The sequence below is a fragment of the Agelaius phoeniceus genome, chromosome 2 (genome assembly GCF_051311805.1).
Source record: "Agelaius phoeniceus isolate bAgePho1 chromosome 2, bAgePho1.hap1, whole genome shotgun sequence".
NCBI classification, from domain to species: Eukaryota; Metazoa; Chordata; class Aves; order Passeriformes; family Icteridae; genus Agelaius; species Agelaius phoeniceus.
Window position 1 is genome coordinate 99,025,969 of NC_135266.1, and position 20,830 is coordinate 99,046,798.

The 20,830-nt window shown below is 41.0% G+C and overlaps 1 protein-coding gene across 1 annotated transcript in view; it reads left to right on the forward strand.

The window, feature by feature from the left end:
- Window positions 1–20,830, forward strand: part of MYH15 (myosin heavy chain 15) — a 52,244-nt gene that overhangs the window by 11,066 nt on the left and 20,348 nt on the right. The window contains exons 4-23 of the mRNA XM_077174387.1: window positions 445–588; window positions 2,020–2,176; window positions 3,571–3,598; window positions 4,465–4,558; window positions 5,824–5,841; window positions 6,428–6,520; window positions 7,804–7,867; window positions 7,960–8,058; window positions 9,902–10,005; window positions 10,419–10,557; window positions 11,121–11,239; window positions 12,331–12,480; window positions 12,785–12,955; window positions 14,050–14,229; window positions 15,512–15,644; window positions 17,430–17,497; window positions 18,957–19,044; window positions 19,274–19,391; window positions 19,618–19,741; window positions 20,432–20,568. Of these exons, the coding sequence (XP_077030502.1) occupies window positions 445–588; window positions 2,020–2,176; window positions 3,571–3,598; window positions 4,465–4,558; window positions 5,824–5,841; window positions 6,428–6,520; window positions 7,804–7,867; window positions 7,960–8,058; window positions 9,902–10,005; window positions 10,419–10,557; window positions 11,121–11,239; window positions 12,331–12,480; window positions 12,785–12,955; window positions 14,050–14,229; window positions 15,512–15,644; window positions 17,430–17,497; window positions 18,957–19,044; window positions 19,274–19,391; window positions 19,618–19,741; window positions 20,432–20,568 (2,228 nt within the window). The remainder of the gene's footprint in view (window positions 1–444; window positions 589–2,019; window positions 2,177–3,570; window positions 3,599–4,464; window positions 4,559–5,823; window positions 5,842–6,427; window positions 6,521–7,803; window positions 7,868–7,959; window positions 8,059–9,901; window positions 10,006–10,418; window positions 10,558–11,120; window positions 11,240–12,330; window positions 12,481–12,784; window positions 12,956–14,049; window positions 14,230–15,511; window positions 15,645–17,429; window positions 17,498–18,956; window positions 19,045–19,273; window positions 19,392–19,617; window positions 19,742–20,431; window positions 20,569–20,830) is intronic.

Here is a 20,830-nt window from a genome sequence, read left to right on the forward strand (position 1 = left end):
TTTCATGAGATGGGCTGTGAATGGGAAGGCTCAGTAACTGATGCCAGCTCAGGGTAGGATAACACATGAAAAACCACCAAGGGAAAACCAGCAATGCAGTCATGGGTGGGTGAGCATCAGCCACCGCGCAGCTGGGGGAGGGCTGTGACAGGAGGTTTGCAACCAGCCAGTTCTGGTTTGGTGCACAGAGCTAAAAACCCAGGCTCTAGCCAAATTTCATGGCTTCTTTTGCAGCCTTAGCATTGTACTTCTTACTTTTATCATCTCAGCCTTCCCCCATTCTTCTGATACCTGTGGAAACACACGGTATTGCACACATAGGCAGAGATTGACCCGAAGAGCTTCCCTCTGCTGAGGGAAAAATATATTTTCTTCCATAAGGTGTATGAAGCAACAGAGAATCCCAGTGTCTTCCAGTGTTGCTGTAATTGTTTGTCTTTGCAGACCATGACTATAAAAGAAGATGATGTGCAGACCATGAACCCTCCCAAATTCGACATGATTGAGGACATGTCTATGCTGACCCACCTGAACGAGGCGTCTGTGCTGTACAACCTGAGGAAACGCTACAGCAACTGGATGATCTATGTAAGGGCCACTGCAGGGGTGGATTTAGCGACCTGCATTTCAAGTGCTGACATCGTGTGTGAACATGTTCATTTTACAACTCTGATAAATCACAAAAGTGAGGGTCAACTGAATACAAACACAAAACTGAATGAGTAAGATAGTGCCTGGCTCCTTAGTTTTGCTTGCTTGCCTAGGAAAGGGGTGGTGGGGAACATTTTTTTTTAAGTCAAGGTGGTGGGGAGACCCAGTTTATTTTTCATCTTCTTATATTAATCTATGTCAACGCCAGCCATGGGGATTTCTTTTGCTCCCAGTTAGCTGCATTCAATTGTGTTTTAAATCAGCCAAAGGAATCCATTGGTTTTTCCAGCCAACCCCAGGTCTGTATTTTGGTGTTCATCAGAAGAGTAAATCCAACATTACCCATTTAAATTCTGATTGTCAAACATTTTCTGTGTTTCTCTAATAACCTCTGTATGAACATGTAGGGCCTAAAGCATAGCTTTGTTTGCAGATCAGTATAGGCAGAAAATTAAACTGGCATCTTGCCTTAATCCGTTTACTGGTAGAGGTGGATTCTTTTTCTTTCTAGAAAACAGGACAGGGGATTCATGCCAAGGCCCTTCAGAAGCATGTCCTAATGCTATTTTTAGGGGAAGGGACCTGGATTTCACCTGAAACTTTTAGAACTTAGTTGAATTCAATAATCTATGTGCATATAGTGATTATGCCCATATGATAACTGGGTTTCTTTGAAGATATCTCTCCAAGCTGGGCTAAGTACTTGAAAAGTTACCAGCTGACACCAATTGCCTGGAGTTACAACTCAAAGCTCACTCTTCCTCGGAGTGACCAGGCCCCAGAGAACTGATGTATATCATCCAAAGAGCAACTATAAAGAGATTTTTACCAACTTGGCATCTCCAAAAGCTGAAAAAGGTTCCACAGCTTTGGGGCACAACACTATCATGTGTTTTTTCTCTTTGAACACCCACCAGAAATTGTCTAGAGGTTCTTGCGTACAATTAATAATGGGAGGTTGTTTCTCCTCCTAAAAATGGAGTTCAAACAGGGAAGCTGTGACTTTCCATTGCAATGTCTATTTTCAAGAGGAAATAACTCCCATGGAGCAGCAAGGGACAAAATCAGACACAAGTCTATTTGCTGCTCTTTTGTTTTACTGAAGATGATGTTTCCATTTCAGGTTGACACCTCAAAATCCTTTTTCCCCATTTGAAAGCTGTTCAATATCTGTAGTTTTGGTATGAATTGCAATTAGGAAGTCACTTAGAAGATCAGTAATTTCCGAAACTTAGGAAGTCTGAAATTCAATTCAGAATTCAAGCCTAAATCAGCAGCTGGCAATGCCACATCCTGCTTAGTTAACCAAGACTTTTTGCCTTATCACTTGAATAAATTTTTTCACCCTGGCTTTGTGTTACTCTCTAGACATACTCTGGTTTATTCTGTGTGACCATAAATCCCTACAAGTGGTTGCCTGTCTACAAAGCGGAGGTAGTTGCTGCGTACAAAGGCAAGCGGCGTTCGGAGGCTCCTCCCCACATCTTCTCCATCGCTGACAACGCGTACCACGACATGCTGCGGAGTAAGTGCCACTGCCTGCCTCCACCAGCTCTCTCCTCGTCAGTCAGGCTGCTGTGATTGTGCTGCAGGGAAGTGGGTGAGAGCTTCTGCAGCATGGAACAAACACAAAAATAGTCCACAAGCAACAGGGGCTTGGCAGTCTGTTATGATTTTATATACAAGTGTGTATACATACATTTATTTCAATTCTAAACTGCCCTGCCTGTTCCTGTGGCACTCCTGGTAACCATCTGTCAGATGCACAAATTTAGCTGTCTGAGCTGAGTGAATCCAGAAATGAGGCCAGGTCCCAAAGGTCTGTTAGTGCTTTCCCAAGCTCAAAACCAGCCCTCCAGTCAGTTTGCACTCCGTGTCACGATGCCGGTGAGATGTGTGCATTCACAGGCTGGTGAAGGCCAGCCCTGTGGCTGTCACACTGGCCCTGTCACACTGCTGCTGTGACCCTGACCTGTGGCGGCTGCTGCAGCTCTGGGCACCAATCCATGGCACTGAACTCCAGATTTTCCTGTGAAATTTCCTTGCCCTGATCCTGGCATTACTGGGGAAAAAGGAGTTTATCAGCAGAGGGCACCAGCGATGTGCTCACACCAGGGCCTGCGAGGCAGCAGGATAAATCCAAAAGAGACTTGAGCAGAACACATGGTGCTGACACTTGCTTTTAAAAAAATGAAAAAGTGCCTTTTTGTGAGGGGACAAAAAGCACCGGACAGAGGGAATGTGTGTCTGGCTGCAGAGATGCTCTTTTATCAGATAAGGCTCCTCAATATGTAGCCTGCCATGATGACTGGAATTCTAAAAAGAAAAGAGGAATTTAGGCTTAATGACTTGGGAAGCTGCCATGATTTAGCATTTTCTGAACATGATTAATAATATATTAGGGTTGCAGAGTGTTCTAATAAATGCTTGTTTCTGGTCAGGCAATTAGGCGTGGACAATAGACTGCTTAATTCCAGTAGCATGGCCAGCTGAAGAGGAATATGCATGCATTTTAAGGAACAGCCTGTGAAAAAAAAGAGCAAAATTACTTGGGTTGATCTAGTATTGCAGGAGCAGAAAGATCAGACATGAGCAAAGACACACTCAAGAGTAAGAGAATAAATGTTTTCAGAACAGGAAATTACTTTCTTTATTATAGTTTCCCAGACACAGATGAATGTGTTCAACTGACAGGTATTTAATATCAATTTGAGCAAAACACAAGAGAAGGATTCAGGGCAGGGCTGGAACCCGCACTTCTGGAAATCATTCTAGCCAGTTTTTACCTTTCTGTCTTTGCTTCATGTGATTCTCTCCTGTCCTCGCGTGACTGATTCCGGTACCCTTTTGCAATTATAATAAGTGATTTGTACACCCTACTTAGTTTCTCTTTCTTTTTTCTTTTTTTCCCCTTCATAGATCGGGAGAATCAGTCTATGCTGATCACGTAAGTTCTTCTTTTTTGACTGATTTGAGACTTTGTTGTTGTGAAAAACTTTGAAGAAAAAAACCCTGATAAAATGCAAGTTGACTCTCAAAATCTCAGCTAAATTGCCTGGAACCAAGTAACTGTCAATTTGGCCATCTGATGGTTAACTTGACCTCCATGAGAAAGGAGTAGCTAAAGGTTTGATGGAGTCTGGCCCACTTCTGATCCCCATCTGGTGAACATTCCATATAGGCATGAAAACAACTCAGCAGGCAATTAAAACTGCTCCTTGCAGGATTAGCCTTTCTGTGGCTGTCGTCTTTGGTTGCAGAGGACTCCTGTTCAGTGTGGTTACTCTTGCTGAAAGTTATGTTTCAGAGTGTTGTGTAGATACATCTAAAGAGGGAGAGATGATCAAGGCACAAAAGAGCCTTGATGGTGTGATGTTTACCGGCAAGCATGAAAGGATGGAGACTTGGGTGTCTCTACAAAGTTACAAGTGCTCTTGGGTAATGCTGGCAAATAACTGCAGCTTTCTTCTGCTTTTCCTAGCTCATTAACTGTAGATACGTGTACTCTAGGGAATTAGTCTGGATGTTTGTAATTAAACTTCACGTCCCTAAAAGAAGCTTGGTGTCGGGTGGGTTTGCACAGGACTTCTGAGCTCAGCTGTATGAAGAATGAGTTACTGCTCTCACAGGACTGCACCTCTTCATTCAGTCAGTTTGAGGTATTTCCACAGAAATGGCTGAGCAACAGGCTGCAGGCACCAGAGTCAGAGAGTCTGAGAACAGCCTTGACGGGAGGAGCTGGCTGGACAGGGTTTAAAAGGATGAGTTGCAGCTGTTTGAGCAATGGTTTTGTTTTCTTCTCCTTTCCTCTAGCGGAGAATCCGGCGCTGGCAAGACTGTGAACACAAAACGAGTCATTCAGTACTTTGCCACAGTGGCAGCCCTGGGTGAAACTGGTAAAAAGAATGTAAGTCTGCTGCTGGCTGACTCATTTCAGACTCCCAAGGTTCCCCTCTTTCTTGCGTACGACTAACCACACGAGACTGCAGTACTGAGAGCATGCTGTTCTGAAAGGAGAAAGGCACACATGAACTTACCCCGCTCCAGATGGAGCAGAAACACCACCCCTGGTTCTGGACAGATGCTTGTTGATACCACTTTTTTTTTTTTTTTTCCTCAGGAGTTTCAGTTTTTGTGTGTGCTAAATATCCTTCTGATTGTGTTAAAACTGGTCAAAAGATGAAGAGGCTGTAAAGAATAAGATTTATTTTTTTTCAAATGGAAAATAGTCTTCAAAAAGACTAGGATTATAACTTCTCATCAAAACATCTGTTTCATTGAAAGCCTTTTTGTCCACAAAAAAAGGATTGCTTTCACAAAAGATATTTTTTCAATCAGCTTTTCTGTATTTCTGTTTGGATAAGTGCTGTTCTGCTTATAAGTGCTCTCTAAGGTTACAATGAATACTGCATTCATGCTGCTTTTTATCTTGTGTTTCTATGAGCTTATTTGCTATGAGCTTCATTGCACTTGAAGGGTTCAGTGCTCTTTTGTGGTGAATTAACTGATTCCTGTGAACTGTATTTATAAGGCCAAAATTTCAGCCATGCTTCAAGTCTGTGTGCAGAACTCACGTCATCAAACTCTAATATACATTCTCCTGAGGCCTGCAAGGCTTTTTTAAGAAATGGTTGAGTTGTCCAGAGCCAGCTTCCTGCATGCAATGAGGCTGGTGCTCATTGTGGTGTCTAAAACCTGCTGTGCACATGCAACACTGGTACTCCCATCCCAAGCTTACTGTTTGGACTTCCACTGCAGAAATCTACCTGGTTTTGCTCCAGAGATGTCCTATGATAGACCAAAACACCCACTAAGTGAACAGAGAAAAGAGACTGCTGCTAGGTAGCAAGAATAAAAGAGCATAAATGCAGACAGACAAGTTCTAGGCAATAAGATTGTGCCCCACTTGAACTTTTGGATAATTTTGGGGTAAAAAAGGGTGATGAAAATGCAACCTGACCTGATAAACTACATGAAACATCTTCCAGCTCCAATATCTGGTATTGCGCCATTGTGATGTATGGTGAATGTAAAGTAAAAGCCACACTGCTGGTGTGTTGGTGCCCACAAGATAGCTAACCTTGCTAATTGTTATATTTTATATTGTTCTCTGTGTTAGTATTCACATTCTCTCTCTTTTTTCTCTCCATTGTGTTCCTATTTTGTCAACAGCCAGCTACGAAAACTGGGGTAAGTCATCAGCTTTGCTGTTTTATTTTTGCCTTGCAGAATTGGTGTTGGGCTCTGTCAGATGTGCCATGAGCCTCAGCATTTCACTTTGTGTGGTTCCCGGGTGGATAGGGAACGATCCCTTGGAGCCTTGGCAGGAAAAGTTATCCACTTCCCAAACTGAGCTCTGTGCAAGCAACAGTTAAAGCTTTTCTCATTTCCATGAATCCCGAATGTTAAATCAAATGCATTCTAGTGCTTGTCACTGTCTTCAGTAGCCCTCTCCTACACACATTCCTCATTCCTCAGATGTCCCCACATGCTCCCAGTACACTAGGTGATTTCTCTCACATGCAGATGGCACAAGATATAAATCTACAAAGCCCAACAGTAGGGAGCAGCAGAATATTCGAGGCCTTTTAATGCACTCATAATTGACTGATGGTCTCAGTGTTCTGCCATTCACATTGTGTCACCCCTGGGGTGAAGCTAAATAAATCACTTTGCCACATAGGCTCAGCTCTGTAAGTGAATGCATGGCTGAGCTAGAGCTGACAGCTGATGTGGCCTGTAGGTTTCTCAATAGTATTTCAACCTTCATTTCTAGGGAACCTTGGAGGATCAAATCATTCAAGCAAACCCAGCCCTAGAAGCTTTTGGAAATGCCAAAACCCTGAGAAATGACAATTCCTCACGTTTCGTAAGTCTGCAGCATCATCCAGGGACGTCTTATTCAACAATGGCCAGTTAATAATACCTATGTCGTAATCCTTTCTTAGATTGCATTTTCCCCATTAAAATTATTGGATTTCCAGAGTGGAAGATTAACATAGTAGGATCTAACAAAAACCTGAAGAGAAATAAAGATCAAGCTAGAATAATTGTTTAAACTGTTTACATTGTTTAAAATGAACAGAAGAAAAGCAAAACCCAGTTTTAGAAAGCCTTTTGAACAGCAGTGGTAGATCTTCCTCAGAATTGCGTCTGCATTTTTTTCCTACCCCTTTTTCCACTCGGCTGTCTTTCTCCCTTCCTATAGCAGCTGTACTTTGCCATTAAGTGTCAGAAATACAGCACAGCCCCTGCTCCCTCCCACATCCTCCCCTGTGCCAACCCACCCTGCAGCAGTACTCCTATCCTTGAGCCATTAGGTTTCCCTTTTTGGCTCAGTAAGCTGTCCCTGCTTGTCCCTCCGTGCTGCCATCACCTTGGGACTCTCCTCCTCTCCATTAGGTTGGCAGGAGAGCAATCCTCTTGGGATCTCTGCCTCTGCCACTTTGGGTGACATTGTCTGAGAGGTCCGAAAGGAATGGCATAAGGATGACAAGCCTGAATTTGGAGCCCATGCTTCCCTAACAAATCCTGTTAAAAATTAAATTGGAAGGGGTGGAGAGGACCAGAGGTTGTAAGCATCTGTAAAGCTACACAGTTGTATAAGGAGCTTGTCAACTGGAAGTGAAATTAATTATTTTTGTGTGTTTGAATATAAGAAACTAAATAAAAACTACTAATTTTTTTATGAATTGGGAGAGATGGATATGTAAATGTAATTGGGCAAAGCTGTGTAAAATCACAGCACTCTTCTGACATAAGTAGGTGCATGTAAGTTGGGACTGCAAATGAGGAGAAGCCAAAAAAGGAGCCTGTGTCTCTTAAGCCCAGGCTTAATGCTCTGAGTCCCGCATTACAGTAAACCTGCATCATGCAACTGAAAGCTGTGTGCTTTGCCATATCTTTGCCTGGCAAATAAGTACACTATTATCCTTTCTCCACAAGCAGATTACATAGCTCTATGTATAGATTTAGGCTTGGAAGACAGTAATATCATTGTTTGATATTTTTCATTGAAAATATGCCTGTGCAAAGCCCAAGAGTTTGCATGAATTGATTCTTTGGGCCAAATGATTGCCTTCAAACTGCATTCTTTGTTTCCCTCTGTGTATATTATCTGCACTAATTAGAATATTCTTCTGTGTGAATTAGGGTAAATTTATCCGAATACATTTTGGAACTACAGGCAAGCTGTCATCTGCTGATATTGAGATTTGTAAGCAGCAAACTCTCTCCTTTTAAAAAATACAATTGCTCATCTGAAAGCTGCAAGACCCTTTCTCACTGAATTTTCCTTTGTGTGACTAGATTTATTGGAGAAATCCCGAGTGATTTTCCAGCAACCTGGTGAAAGAGACTATCACATCTTCTACCAGATCCTGTCAGGAAAGAAACCAGAGTTACTAGGTAAGCATTGTGTGGATCCACAGCTTTTAAGATCCTAAAACTGAATAGACAGTGGATAAGGGGTTAGGAGGCAAACCCATGTGCAGAAAGGCCCTTATGCTTCCACTTGATGAATCTGAACTTCCACTGTCAAATACAATCTTTTAGAGATGTTGTTCCAGTGGCAGCAGCAGAGACCATTTTTCTTTTATTACAGATTAATCTAATAATAAGACTCAGGCAGGACTTTTAAAACAGCACTATAAAGGCAAAAAGCGTCACACTGAATTTGTGTAATCCAAGGTCTCAAAACATCTGGAAAATGCTATGCCTCCAAAGCATTTATGGTGATAAAACTTTAATTATCCAGATTTCCACATAGTTTCCTCTTTCTGTCCCAAGTGACAAAACTGACATTCCAGCATGTTGTGTAGCAGGAGAGAATGTTCAAAGCTGCCTGCTGCTGATTATGTGATGATTACCCCTTTCAAGCTTCCTCTGGCTCAGCATGGTCCCACAGACCCGCTGGAGAAGGGTGGAGAGAGGCCGAGATACTTTGAATAAAACCTTCACTGGTTATTTAAGTGACGTAGTTTGCTGACTTTAATTTGTGCTCTGAAGGAACGGATTTTGTAAAATATGTTGGAGGGTCACTTCATTGCTCTTCTACACTCCCACTAAGCCATAGCAATCATAATCTCTTTTGAGGTCTTACTATCCTAACAGTGCGTGGTCAAATCCCTAATACTCTAAGCTTTACGTGGCCTAATTAATGGCAATTACGGGAAAGATTTCAAGGAAGCTTTGCACTGAGATTCCTGTGAGAATCCCTGTGCTGGGAAAATGCTCTGTTTCTCACAAACTCTCTGTGTGCTCCACAACAGCACACACCTTTCTGGCCAGCAGGAACATGTCTGCAGACTCTTGAAGAGGCTGAAACCAGCAGGGCCGTGTGTTTTGTAGACAAGAAATATATGTGCTTGTATATAAACACATCCATATCTAAATATGGATAAGTATTAATATCAATAACTATGGATGAACATAACTATAAAGTCATTTATATCAGAGTGACTACATAGCAAAGTAAGACAAGCTTATAGAGAATAAGATTTCATATAAACATATATTGATAGTCATTTATTTATGATATATGATATATATTTATTGATAGCCACATATTTAGATTTGTAGAGGTGTGTGCCTGCATAAAAAAGATTGAAATCTAGACCAGATCTCAGTCTGGGGAATGTGGGTGAAACTTTCAGTTGATTTAAGGAAGCAGGATTCTGCCTGTACTTTTAGAGGCAGCTAGCTTTGTGGACAACAACTCCGCATTTTGGGGTTTTGATATGAAGGAATGACAATGGACCAAGCCATATTCTGTCTTTTGTTTATCAAAAGCCAAGTGTCTTCTGCAAATGATGCTGGAAGTCACTCTTCTCTTCATCTGTTATAAAAAAGGAGAGCCATGCCCATACTCCCTGTCTTGGATCATGCTAAAATCTTTTTCTCCTCTCTATTTAGATGGGATTTTTTACCCCTAAAAGCATGTGAGGCAAAAAGTAGGACTATGCAGGAAATTATGGACTCAATATGCTGCAATACATGCTCAATAGATGTGTATGCACAGAAGATGCTAATATGCAGTACTTCCATACTTTTTATTCACTTTCTCTACAACTTCAGATTAACATAGTAGAATAGGAGAGTTTCTGGTTTCTGCCCTGCAATTATTAAAATAAAAACAACAAAACAATGCAGTAGTACAGAGACAAATGTAGGGTACATTTGATTTTTCCATCTCCATTTCTGAGGATAACCTGAATGGACAGCAGTTTTGACCTTGGCGGTTCTTTTACAGACATGCTCCTGATCTCTACCAACCCATATGACTACCACTTCTGCTCACAAGGAGTGGTTACAGTGGACAACTTGGACGATGGAGAAGAACTGTTGGCAACAGATGTAAGTCTGTATGGATATGACTTTGGGTTTCCTAGATCAGGGGAGGAAGACTACCGGGAGGAGCTTGACTTCTGTCCCTGAAACTGTTGGACTACAGCAAAAGCAGGATTGGGTCTTAACTACATTCAGACTGTGAAGCACAAGGTCTGGTAAACTGTTACACTTTCGAATCTGGCCTTGCTCCATGTAATGTCCACCTTTTATAATTTTTATATATAAAATGCTAGACAAAGAGAGCTCTCCCCTGGGTCCCTTGCACTGCTGGGTCTTCAGGGTGTTCCAGTGGCTGCTTTGGGTGATAACACCCCTTGGCAGGATAGTTATATCTGCCCTGCAAAGGTAGATTGTGGGACTGCAACCACCACTGCTTTTGAGCAGGAAAGTGACAACATGTCTGTGTTTCCTTTTCTCAGCAAGCCATGGACATCTTGGGATTTGTGCCTGATGAGAAAGCTGGTTCCTACAAGCTCACAGGTGCCATCATGCACTTTGGGAATATGAAATTCAAGCAAAGACCCCGAGAAGAGCAGGCAGAGGCTGATGGCACTGAAAGTAAGAATAACACCTAAAATTGCTCCTCAGCTTCAAAAGTCTAGCATGTACCAGGCACTATGCTGAGGAAGCAGCTGCCTGTTTGCTTTGTTCTTGCACACTCTGATCAGCCAAGAGTGCTGTACTTTTAACAGGCTTATTCAGTGGTGGATAACCTTACTCAGCAGGAGATGAACACAGCCAGACTAACAGGATCAAATGCCATGTTTGAGACCATTTGCACAAAATGGTTGTGAAATCCTGCTGCCTTAACTTTCTCTTTCATGATTACAGGTCCTGCTTCTTTATTTTGTCATATACTTAAAACTGTCTATAACCTGTGTGGAGATATGATCTTTTCCCTAAACCTGAAGAGTTTCTTAAGTGAGATTCTTGCAGCAATTGGGGTATAAAGTAGTCAGATGACCTTCCATAAGGGAGAGTACAGGCATACCTAACACAAATCAGGCCTTTATCCAATTTGTCTTTTGAAGTGAATGTACTTCAAAACCATGTTTTTTTTTAGCTGGCCATGTTTCCATGTAGAAGTTTAAACCAATTGAAACCTTATATCTCCTGACCAGGTGCTGACAAAGCTGCCTACCTAATGGGAATCAACTCCTCTGATTTGATTAAGGGTTTGTTGCACCCTAGAGTGAAAGTTGGCAATGAGTATGTGACCAAAGGTCAAAGTGTTGAACAGGTAAGGAGATAGTTTCATGATATTTGGATACATGTCCTGCAAGCCTAGAGGATTTGCCTGTAACATCTCAGAGAGACAGAGAGCTGCTAGAAATATTAACATGAGCCTCTAGTACCTTTTTTCATTTTATATGCCCAAACTTGGGGAAATACATGGTGAAATTGAGGGAAACCAGGGAAGAGACTGACAAAGGAACACTGTCCAGCACAACTTCTGATAGAATTGTTATTCTGATGTGTTAGCAACACTCCAGGAAACCAGGTGCAGTGAAACCACATGGGGATTGATAGCTAATTCTGAATGAGGATAGTTACCTAGAAGATTTGAGCCGTGGATTATTTATTCACTCATCGCTCATTCATTATTCATGTAATTTTTAATCTCTGTGTGACCTCAATCAGCTAAAGGCAATATCCACTTAAAGTTATCTCCTAATTTAAGGGAAAAGGAGTCCTTGGGTTGCTATGCTGCAGCTGTAGCAATATTATAGAAGATGCTGCAGCGTTTTGGTTACAATAAAAGTTGCTGTTTGAAGACAGCCTGTGGTACAGGCTCAGAAAGTAGAAAACCACTACAGAGAGGTGTATCCTGATGATGCAGATGTGCACAGGCTAAAGAAGATACTTTGGACAGACTTCTCCTATTGCCTGCTCATGCCATAGCATCCCTCAAAAATTAGAAGCAAATGTCAATCAACAACATGAGCATAAACGTCCACCCTTCTCTGGCAGTAGCTCTGGACATCATAGCTGGCTTCTGGCCTGTGAGTTTCTGCTACCTTACTTCCACAGAACTTATAATGGATTAAAACATTTGGAACTTGCTGTCTAGCTGTTCCCAAGATGTACTTCACAAGCACTTTATCATACGTGTTGGTAGACATCCATATATTTAGCAGTTATTTGAATGAAATTCAGCAGAGATAATAAGAGAAACTGTGTTGTATTAACTGTACCTTGGTGATTATACAAAGCATTGGGAAATTTTATTTAAACTGTACACAGACATTGAAATAGTCTACTGCACCAAAATCTTTGTGTTCCCCAGTGAATTTTATTTCCCACTGCGGTGTTCTAAAACATGTATTTTAGGTTCTGTATGCTGTTGGGGCCTTATCTAAGGCAGTGTATGATCGAATGTTCAAATGGCTGGTGGTCCGTATCAACAAGACCTTGGACACTAAGCTGCCAAGACAATTCTTCATTGGAGTCCTGGATATTGCTGGGTTTGAAATCTTTGATGTGAGTATTAATGTGAGGACTGGTTGGAAGGCATAAAAGATGCCAAGAGATAGCTCTTGGTTGGGTGTTTCTCTTTCTAAATGAACAGAAGGCAAAGGGCTGAGAAAGCCATAAGGCAAATAATGTGTTTGATTTTACATGTTTGGTTTTTTTTTCATTAATAGATATAAAAACCACTTGGCTGGACATGCCAATAGCTCCTGGGAACAACATCTCATATGCTTTGGGCTGTAAACAGTTTCCTTCTTGCTGTTCCACCAAGTTAACTGCAATGAAAATGCTTATTTTTTCTCTCTTTCTGCAGTTTAACAGCTTTGAGCAGCTGTGCATCAATTACACTAATGAGAAACTGCAACAGTTTTTCAATCATCACATGTTTGTCCTGGAGCAAGAAGAGTATAAGAAGGAAGGCATTGAGTGGGTATTCATTGACTTTGGCATGGACCTGCAGGCCTGCATTGATCTAATCGAGAAGGTACGTACATGCCAAGGAGCATTCACTGAATACACTGATGGATGTGTCTTCATGGCCCAGTGAACAGAGTAGGATAAACAGCATGACAAGTTTCTTGCCTTTCTACCTGCAATACAGAATCAAAGGAAAATCAGTATTTGTGGCCATTCAGCTTTACCTTTGGAATTCTGCCTTAAAGAGCCAACAGCAGCCAACAAGCTGTAACTGGTAATTTCTATGGCTGTATCATCTTCCCTGGTTTGCACTTTTCTCTTTCTCTGTCCCTGCTGTTCCTCTGTTTAGTCTGCACCACAATATGATTAACATTAAACTCGTCAGCTTTTCAGGGCAAATGCAATTTTTCAGTGCTGTGCCCCATACATCTCCTGTGAGACTCCTCTTTCTCACAGGGGATGTACATGCTGATGTGCAAAGTCCTTTGTGTTCTTTCTACCCTGAAAAGGAAAGAAACCTCTCATCACTTCCTCAGCATGGGATATGCCTTTCCTTTTCCCTTTTTTTGGGAGTATAATGTGGTCCTGGTGGGGACAGCTGTCCTCTGCTGCATAACCTGTCTTTGTTATAATCTCTTTCTGCCATGTTTTATGGCACAGTATCTAACCCTGCTGATCTGTGAGGAACCATGAAATTTTGCATCTTGCATTAGCAGGAAATTTGTAACAGCAGAAGTAGAAAGTCTGATTATTCATTGGTCTTCTATTTGATCACTTTCTTGTCCAAGGGCAGGATATGTGTGCATGATCCTAATCCCTCAAAACAAATCTACCAGTGCTATGAGGTTCATTCATCTCTTCCTGAGACATGAATGATAAAATGCTAGTTGGTCCAGCTGCCCTGAAAGATAAATCAAACTCTTTCTGGAAGCCATCATAAAGCCTCCTAAGGCAGAAGTGACATACTGAACAGTCAAAGGTGACATACTAAATAGTCAATGGGGTGGTTACTGTTTTAACAGAATAGTCAAAAACTTCTTCCTCAGGTTAAGAAGAAATTTTGCAGGCTTAACATTCCATCAGATAAAACTTACAGGCTGCATAGCTACTGAAAGCAGGTAGCCTAAACATTTCCCAACAAAGATGCTCTTAAATCCACAGCCACTGGGAATCCTGTCTATCCTTGAAGAGGAGTGCATGTTCCCAAAAGCCACAGATATGACATTCAAATCCAAACTCTACGACAACCATCTTGGCAAGTCACCCAATTTACAGAAGCCCAGGCCTGATAAGAAAAGGAAATATGAGGCCCACTTTGAACTCCTTCATTATGCTGGTGCAGTAAGTTCCTCTGCTGGCAGGCAAACTTTGTATCAGGGGTCTTTCGGGTGGGGTTTGGCTGTAGCACACAACAAGGGAGGGTGGGAAGGATGAAGAGGGGAAGAAAGGAAAGATGAGGAGTAAAAACAAATATCTACTCACTCTGCACAAGTGTTGCAGCAGAGTAAGATGCCACCAGAATCCAGGACATCGGCTCCTTAGATGTACCAATAGAATGAAATAAATTGAGGAGGGCTAATAGTACTTTTGCTGAAAGTATGCCTTGCTTTGCCTTTATCACTTTTCCTCCAATCTGAGTAAGTCTAGTAATTAAACAGCAGCAGCATCTAACTTTTCACCTTGATTTCCTGGAAAAATGAACTAATTTCTGCTTTAACTCAAGGGACGGTTAAAAAAAAATGATATCACTTTTTACTCATTTAGGACCAGTGTGTCAAAATAGCAAAAGGAAGTGTGGTTAGCTTTGATGTGGTGGTTCAGTTTACAGTTTCACTCTTGATGAGGTGAACGAGAACATAATCCAGTACTGTGATACCTGAGCCAAAACTTGTCCAGTTTTGAAGTTCTGTTTTTAGAGCAGATAGGCAGAAATAATTTGAGAAGGTCACAGGAATTTTTTAATCAAACTACAATAGATAAGAAGCCTGCATAGCAGAGCAGGAATTTACCTGATGATGTTAATTTCAAATTATAATTGAGCATTAAGCTAATTTTGTAATTATTAAAAGAAATGATGCTGATTTTGGTACTTATCTGCAGTTGTTAATGCACTCAGCAGAGAAAATTCGAATTTCTATTCCCTTGTGGTACTGATAATGGAACATATTTTCCCACTAAACAGAGCTGTGGCAGAGTCCTGGAGTTAGTTTGTAATCATTAAGATTCCATTAGAAAACCCTAATTATTCCAGTGTAGAATGCTATTTTGAAGTTAAATTATGACTTGTGTGATTTATACTTCAGCACTTTTTAATAGCGTTCCTGGGACACCAATGCCACATGGTATCTTCGCAGATAACCACATGAGTCCATGAGAAGATGTTAGGGACCAAGTAGTTTGGAAGGAGTGTGTGGAATTCACATGCTAATTATTAGGAAGAGAGGTTTGGGAATTAGGAAGCAGAGAACTGGAGGGGAAGTGACGAAAACCAGGGCAGCTGGTACTGCTTTGAGAACAGCTCTTCACAAAAAGTCATTGGCTTCAAGCTGAACTGCAAAGAAATGCTGGCTGCTCTGAGGGGAACATTGGTAACCTCTGGTTTGTTTTCAATGCCTTGCTGTAGGTTCCCTACAACATCATTGGGTGGCTTGAGAAGAACAAGGACCCACTTAATGAAACCGTAGTAGGCATTTTCCAGAAATCCTCCAACAAGCTCCTGGCAAGCTTGTTTGAAAGCTACGTTGGCGCTGACAGTGGTAAGCAGCTCACATGGGCTTCCTTTGGGTTATGGGATGTGTGCTTGGGAATGAATTTCAGAAACTAAGCAATTCTCTCAACTGCAATTGCCTCAATGCTAGATGGGGCAGTGACTAATTATTTAGATGTGCACAGAAGCTCTAGGAGTTTGCCAGTTATAGGAAGGAGACCATTAACTCAGCTAGGTTGAATGTATAGTACCTCTGAGCAAGGAAAGCTGTGTTGTGAATTATCCAGTGGGAATTTGAGTATGCAAGTGCTCAGATATGCAGTGTTGCACAAAAGATTGTGTACATAAATGCCAATGAAAAAGAACAGCTCTTGTTTCACATGCTATAGTACTCCTTGCTAGCCCCCCCTGAAATAAATAAGAAATACCAAGTTTAAGAGGGAGTTTTGGAATATTTTATTGGATTAGTGGCAAGTACACACTGAAGGTACCAGAACACCATCCCACATTGGCTACTGTAGAAGGCTTTGCCAATATGTCTTCCTTTTTGCTTGCTGCTGTTTTTCTTTTATTTGACAATGTACATTGTACTAATGTACAATGTAATAATGTGTATCTGAGGACATATTTAATCTCTATCCTTTACATAGAACTCTTATATTTGTGAGAAGACAAGTAGCAAACATTCAGAAAATTGATCTTAGGTAAATAACTGGTATTCATTACAAAGATGTAGCTCTTATGCCCTGAAGTTGCAATCACTTACAGCCTGGTTATCAGAAACCCCATTTCAAGAAATGCTCTTGTCATTTATCACATAACACTTCCCTAGAAAGCAAGCAGGCTGAAGACTTCGTAATGGGAATGAGATGAAGCCGAATGTAAATAGCAAACATCCTGCCACGAGCAAATCCTTGCACACTACTAACTGCTTATTTGCCTGTGGGTATTTTGGTCTGTCTGAATACTGCCTTGCTTTTCTTTGGTGTCAGGAGAAAGGAGCAGCCTGTCCAGATTAGCCTTTTCCACTCTCAGCAGTATCACCTTCTGAAGGGGAAAAGCCTGTGGATAATTGCATCAAGCACATTTCACTCTTCACTTCTCCTTTTATGTTGACAGGTGACACAATGACAGATCTCCTGGGAATGATCTAATGGCCCACTGCTTAAGAAAGCTGCAGCAGCTGCTGTACATTTTTGGGTCCTGTCATGAACCTGTGAAACTTTGTAAAGGTCTTGTCAGAAACTAGCATTCCTTGGGAGAACCTGAGTGATTCTGACTCCAAAGCTTTAAGCAAAATTCAGGGGATGCAAAGTTACTATATCTAAAACTATAAATATTTATTTCCCTCTATTCTAGACAAATCTTACTTCCACAAGTTCAGTGTCTGCATAGCAGAGAATCGGTTTCTATACAGTAAAATGTGCAGTACAAATTTTCTGTAAGCACTATTTTTCTCTAAGTTTTTCTTTTTCTACATTATCTCACCCTATGGGGCTTTTAACAAACTACAAATTACTTTTGTTAAAAGTTTTTTTCTGCCATATTCATATTTATGGGCTTTTCTGCATAAGAAATGATGAAGCATAGATCTGAAATGCAAATGCAATCCAGAAAGTTTACAGTGGTCTTTGACAAAATTCTTAACTATGGACAGAGAGTTGCAAATGTGTGATGCATCACACATGATTTTCAGAATGTCTTGTATAAAATTTGAGCAATCAGAGTATTTTAGTCAAATAGAGCAGCACTATTAAAATGGTCTCTTTTCCACACTCTGCCTGCACCCCTTACTGAGATATGGATTGGTTTATGCTTCTTTTTTTCTCCTTAGGTGACCAGGGAGGAGAAAAGAAACGCAAGAAGGGTGCTTCGTTCCAAACAGTGTCCTCATTACACAAGGTTTGCAACCTCTCCACACCTGGTGGTTTGAGTTAAGACAATGAGTTAAGACAAGAATGTTAAGGGCTGTAATGGACAGGAAAAAATTGAAATCCAAGACTGAAATTTGATTTGTGGACAGTTATTGACCTTGGCTAAGGAAATACACTACTATTAAAACTGCATGCCAGGGGCTGCTCCATTTCATCATCTTGGACCAGTCAGGACATTGTTTTTTTTTACTGCATCTGAGAAAGTTTCACAAAATGGAGCCAACAACGTATATCACTTATTTTGTTGCTTACAGCTTCATGCTTGTCTCTGGAACAGGAACTGATTACAAGTAATTTGCTAGTCCTATCTGGTTACTGCTTGTAATTGGATCCTAGGATTAAATCATGGAAAACAAAAGTTGTTGAATGAAGTGGCATAAAGCCTTTTGTTTCCTCAGTTATTCCCTTTTTCCCTTCTTCTGGGACTGTGCTCCTGGTGGAAGCCATCATTAGGAATCATGGCTGAGGGGAAAATTGGGCTATTCGACTTTTTTTACCATTACTACCATTTCTATGGGTAACATTGAGGAAGCTGTAATGCAGGTAAACCTCAGGTTGGGAAGGATGTAGTTGCCCACTAATCATGCCATTTTATCTTGTTTGGAGATACTTCCCATGAAGAGAAATAATGGGAAGTATGATTGGGAAACAGAGATCTGTATCTTACCAGCTGATGAGGTATAAAGGTGGCTGAAGGGGCACTCAGACAATAATTAATAAGCCACAGATAGAAGCCCACTTTCCAGCACACAAGCAGCTGTTAGTACCCAGCTCAGATTGTTGTCCTGACTGGAGTATGAGGACTCTGCAGTTTGCACAGTTGTGCTGATGGCATTGCATTCCACCTCCCATGGTCTCCATTTTCTACTTACTGAACAAAACACTTTCCCCAGAGCCTGGTGATCACTGAACAGTTGGCTTCTTCTGAGCTAGCTTGCTGTCTGTGTGGGACACATCTGATTAAGACCAATAAAGGGAAAATGTTTCACCAGGAGACAAAACCCCAGCCTTTATGAGGAACAGGTGGAAAATGTGGTGCTTTCCACCTTTATGAGGTGGAAAGTGTGAGCTCTTCCCACTGAGTGGGGAAGTGACTAGGCAAAGATGCAGTTGGCTTTACCAAAATGCTCCAGCAAATGATGCTGAGCCTTGCTTGCTGTTCATCTTGGGTTTTGAATTTCTGAGGTTGTAAGTAAAACACATATCTTCTTTGCTAAAACTGATGTGGGATCCTATAATAATGTTTAATCGTACTTTGGTTTATTTGAACACATTTCTCTCTAATAATTTTGGTAAGCTTATAATTTTGTCAGAGAATTTTTAGAAAAATGAGCTTCTTAAATTAACAACCAGCCAACCAAAGAAATAGTGGTTGGAATTCCACTAAACTGCTAAAGCTAATAATGTTTTTAATGTGTTTGTTCTAGGAAAATTTAAATAAGCTGATGACTAACCTAAAATCTACAGCCCCTCACTTTGTACGATGCATTATCCCAAATGAATCAAAAACTCCAGGTAGGAAAAAGACAATGGTCTTAAAATTTTAGAATATTTCACTCTGTCATTTTATTATTTACTTCTGAGTCACCAGATTATACTTAAATACTGTCTGCGCTTTTTACCTAATCCAATCATGTTGCTCTCTCAGGAGATGACATCTCACATTTTCCAATTTCCTTGGGGAAATGAAGATGAAGCCCTGGGGAGAAATTCCTTTTAATTTAGCCTTGTTTTCCCCCTGCAGGGGAAATGGATGCATTCCTTGTTTTGCATCAGCTCCGCTGTAATGGTGTCCTAGAAGGCATCCGCATTTGCCGGAAGGGTTTCCCAAACAGGGTGCTTTATGCTGACTTCAAACAAAGGTAATGCAGAGCTATGACTGTCTCCTGTTCCATTCAAGTTTACCTTCCATTCAGTTTGCCTGACTTGGATGGCAGAATTCTGCTCTTCCTTGTGTCTGTGTAGATACATAGCAGGAGATTACCCTGGGTGTTTTCGTTTGGGTTCTTTAAATTTTGGGGGAAGAGGAAAAAAAACCTAAAATGTAATCTAAGCCAATTTCACACATTTTTCATTTATTATTAACAGGTACCGCATCCTGAATCCAGGAGCAATCCCAGAGGACAAGTTTGTGGATAGCAGAAAAGCTGCTGAAAAACTGATGGCATCTTTAGATGTTGACCATAATCAATATCGTTTTGGGCACACCAAGGTAAACGGAAAAGATTATCATTGTTTATGTAAAGAGAAAAGTGATAGATCTGGTATTTAATTTGCAGAATAGGACACTGCAATTTCTGGTGGTAGTGTTTAATGGAGATTTAATAATAGAAGAAACCAGCAAAATAGCAGCAAAGTGATAGTAAATTCTAAGCTGTGCTAGAGGAAATTCAACTCTCTGGCTCCCACAGAGCTTTTATTAGAGCAATTCTACAAGCAGACACAACACCAGCTGATGCTCCATGCCCCCTAGTAAAACAACAGTTTATTTAGTATAATATAGGTACATTCAAACATAGATGGACCACAAGATCAGCTGCATCTTTTGAAATGAAGCCATGTGGAATTCTCACATGATCCCATTAGTAGGGATTTCTGGGAGTCAGGAGTTGTGGTTCAGCTGACCTACTTAGAACCCTGCCACAGCTGAAAGGCATTGTGGCAATAAAGTAGTTCGGCCTATTCAAAACTGGGGAGATAAAACCCAGTTTTAAAACAACTCTGGAACTGTACAGTGAAGTCCCTTATGCAAGCAGTATTTGGCCCTCTATACTCACCTAGGTTATAATGTGTCAATAAGAATACAGGGTGAATCATTTCAAGGTATTTCAGCAAGGTAGCTGAAATATAGCTCTGATATAAATCCTTCTTTGTGGTGAACTGACATCTATGCATGCACCAGGTGTTCTTCAAGGCTGGTCTCTTGGGCCATCTAGAAGAAATGAGGGATGAGAGACTTGCGAAAATCTTAACGATGATCCAGGCCAGAGCGCGCGGCAGATTGATGCGGATTGAGTTTCAGAAGATAGTGGAGCGCAGGTATGAAGGCATCCCCTTAAATCTTAGCAGATAATAGTAATTACCATTTAATTATAAGTTAAGTAGAGCTATTAATTACAGTCCCTAAGGCTATAGATAACCCTAAATTAAAAGCTTTAAGTGTATGTGTGATAAAAATAATAGCAACTGTATATTAATTGCCTGCAGCTTTGGTGAAAATGAGATTTGGAAATTTTTTGTGTCTCTGAAAATAAAGAGATCTGGAGGAAGTTTCTTGTATCTCTCAGAAGTTAGTAAAGGT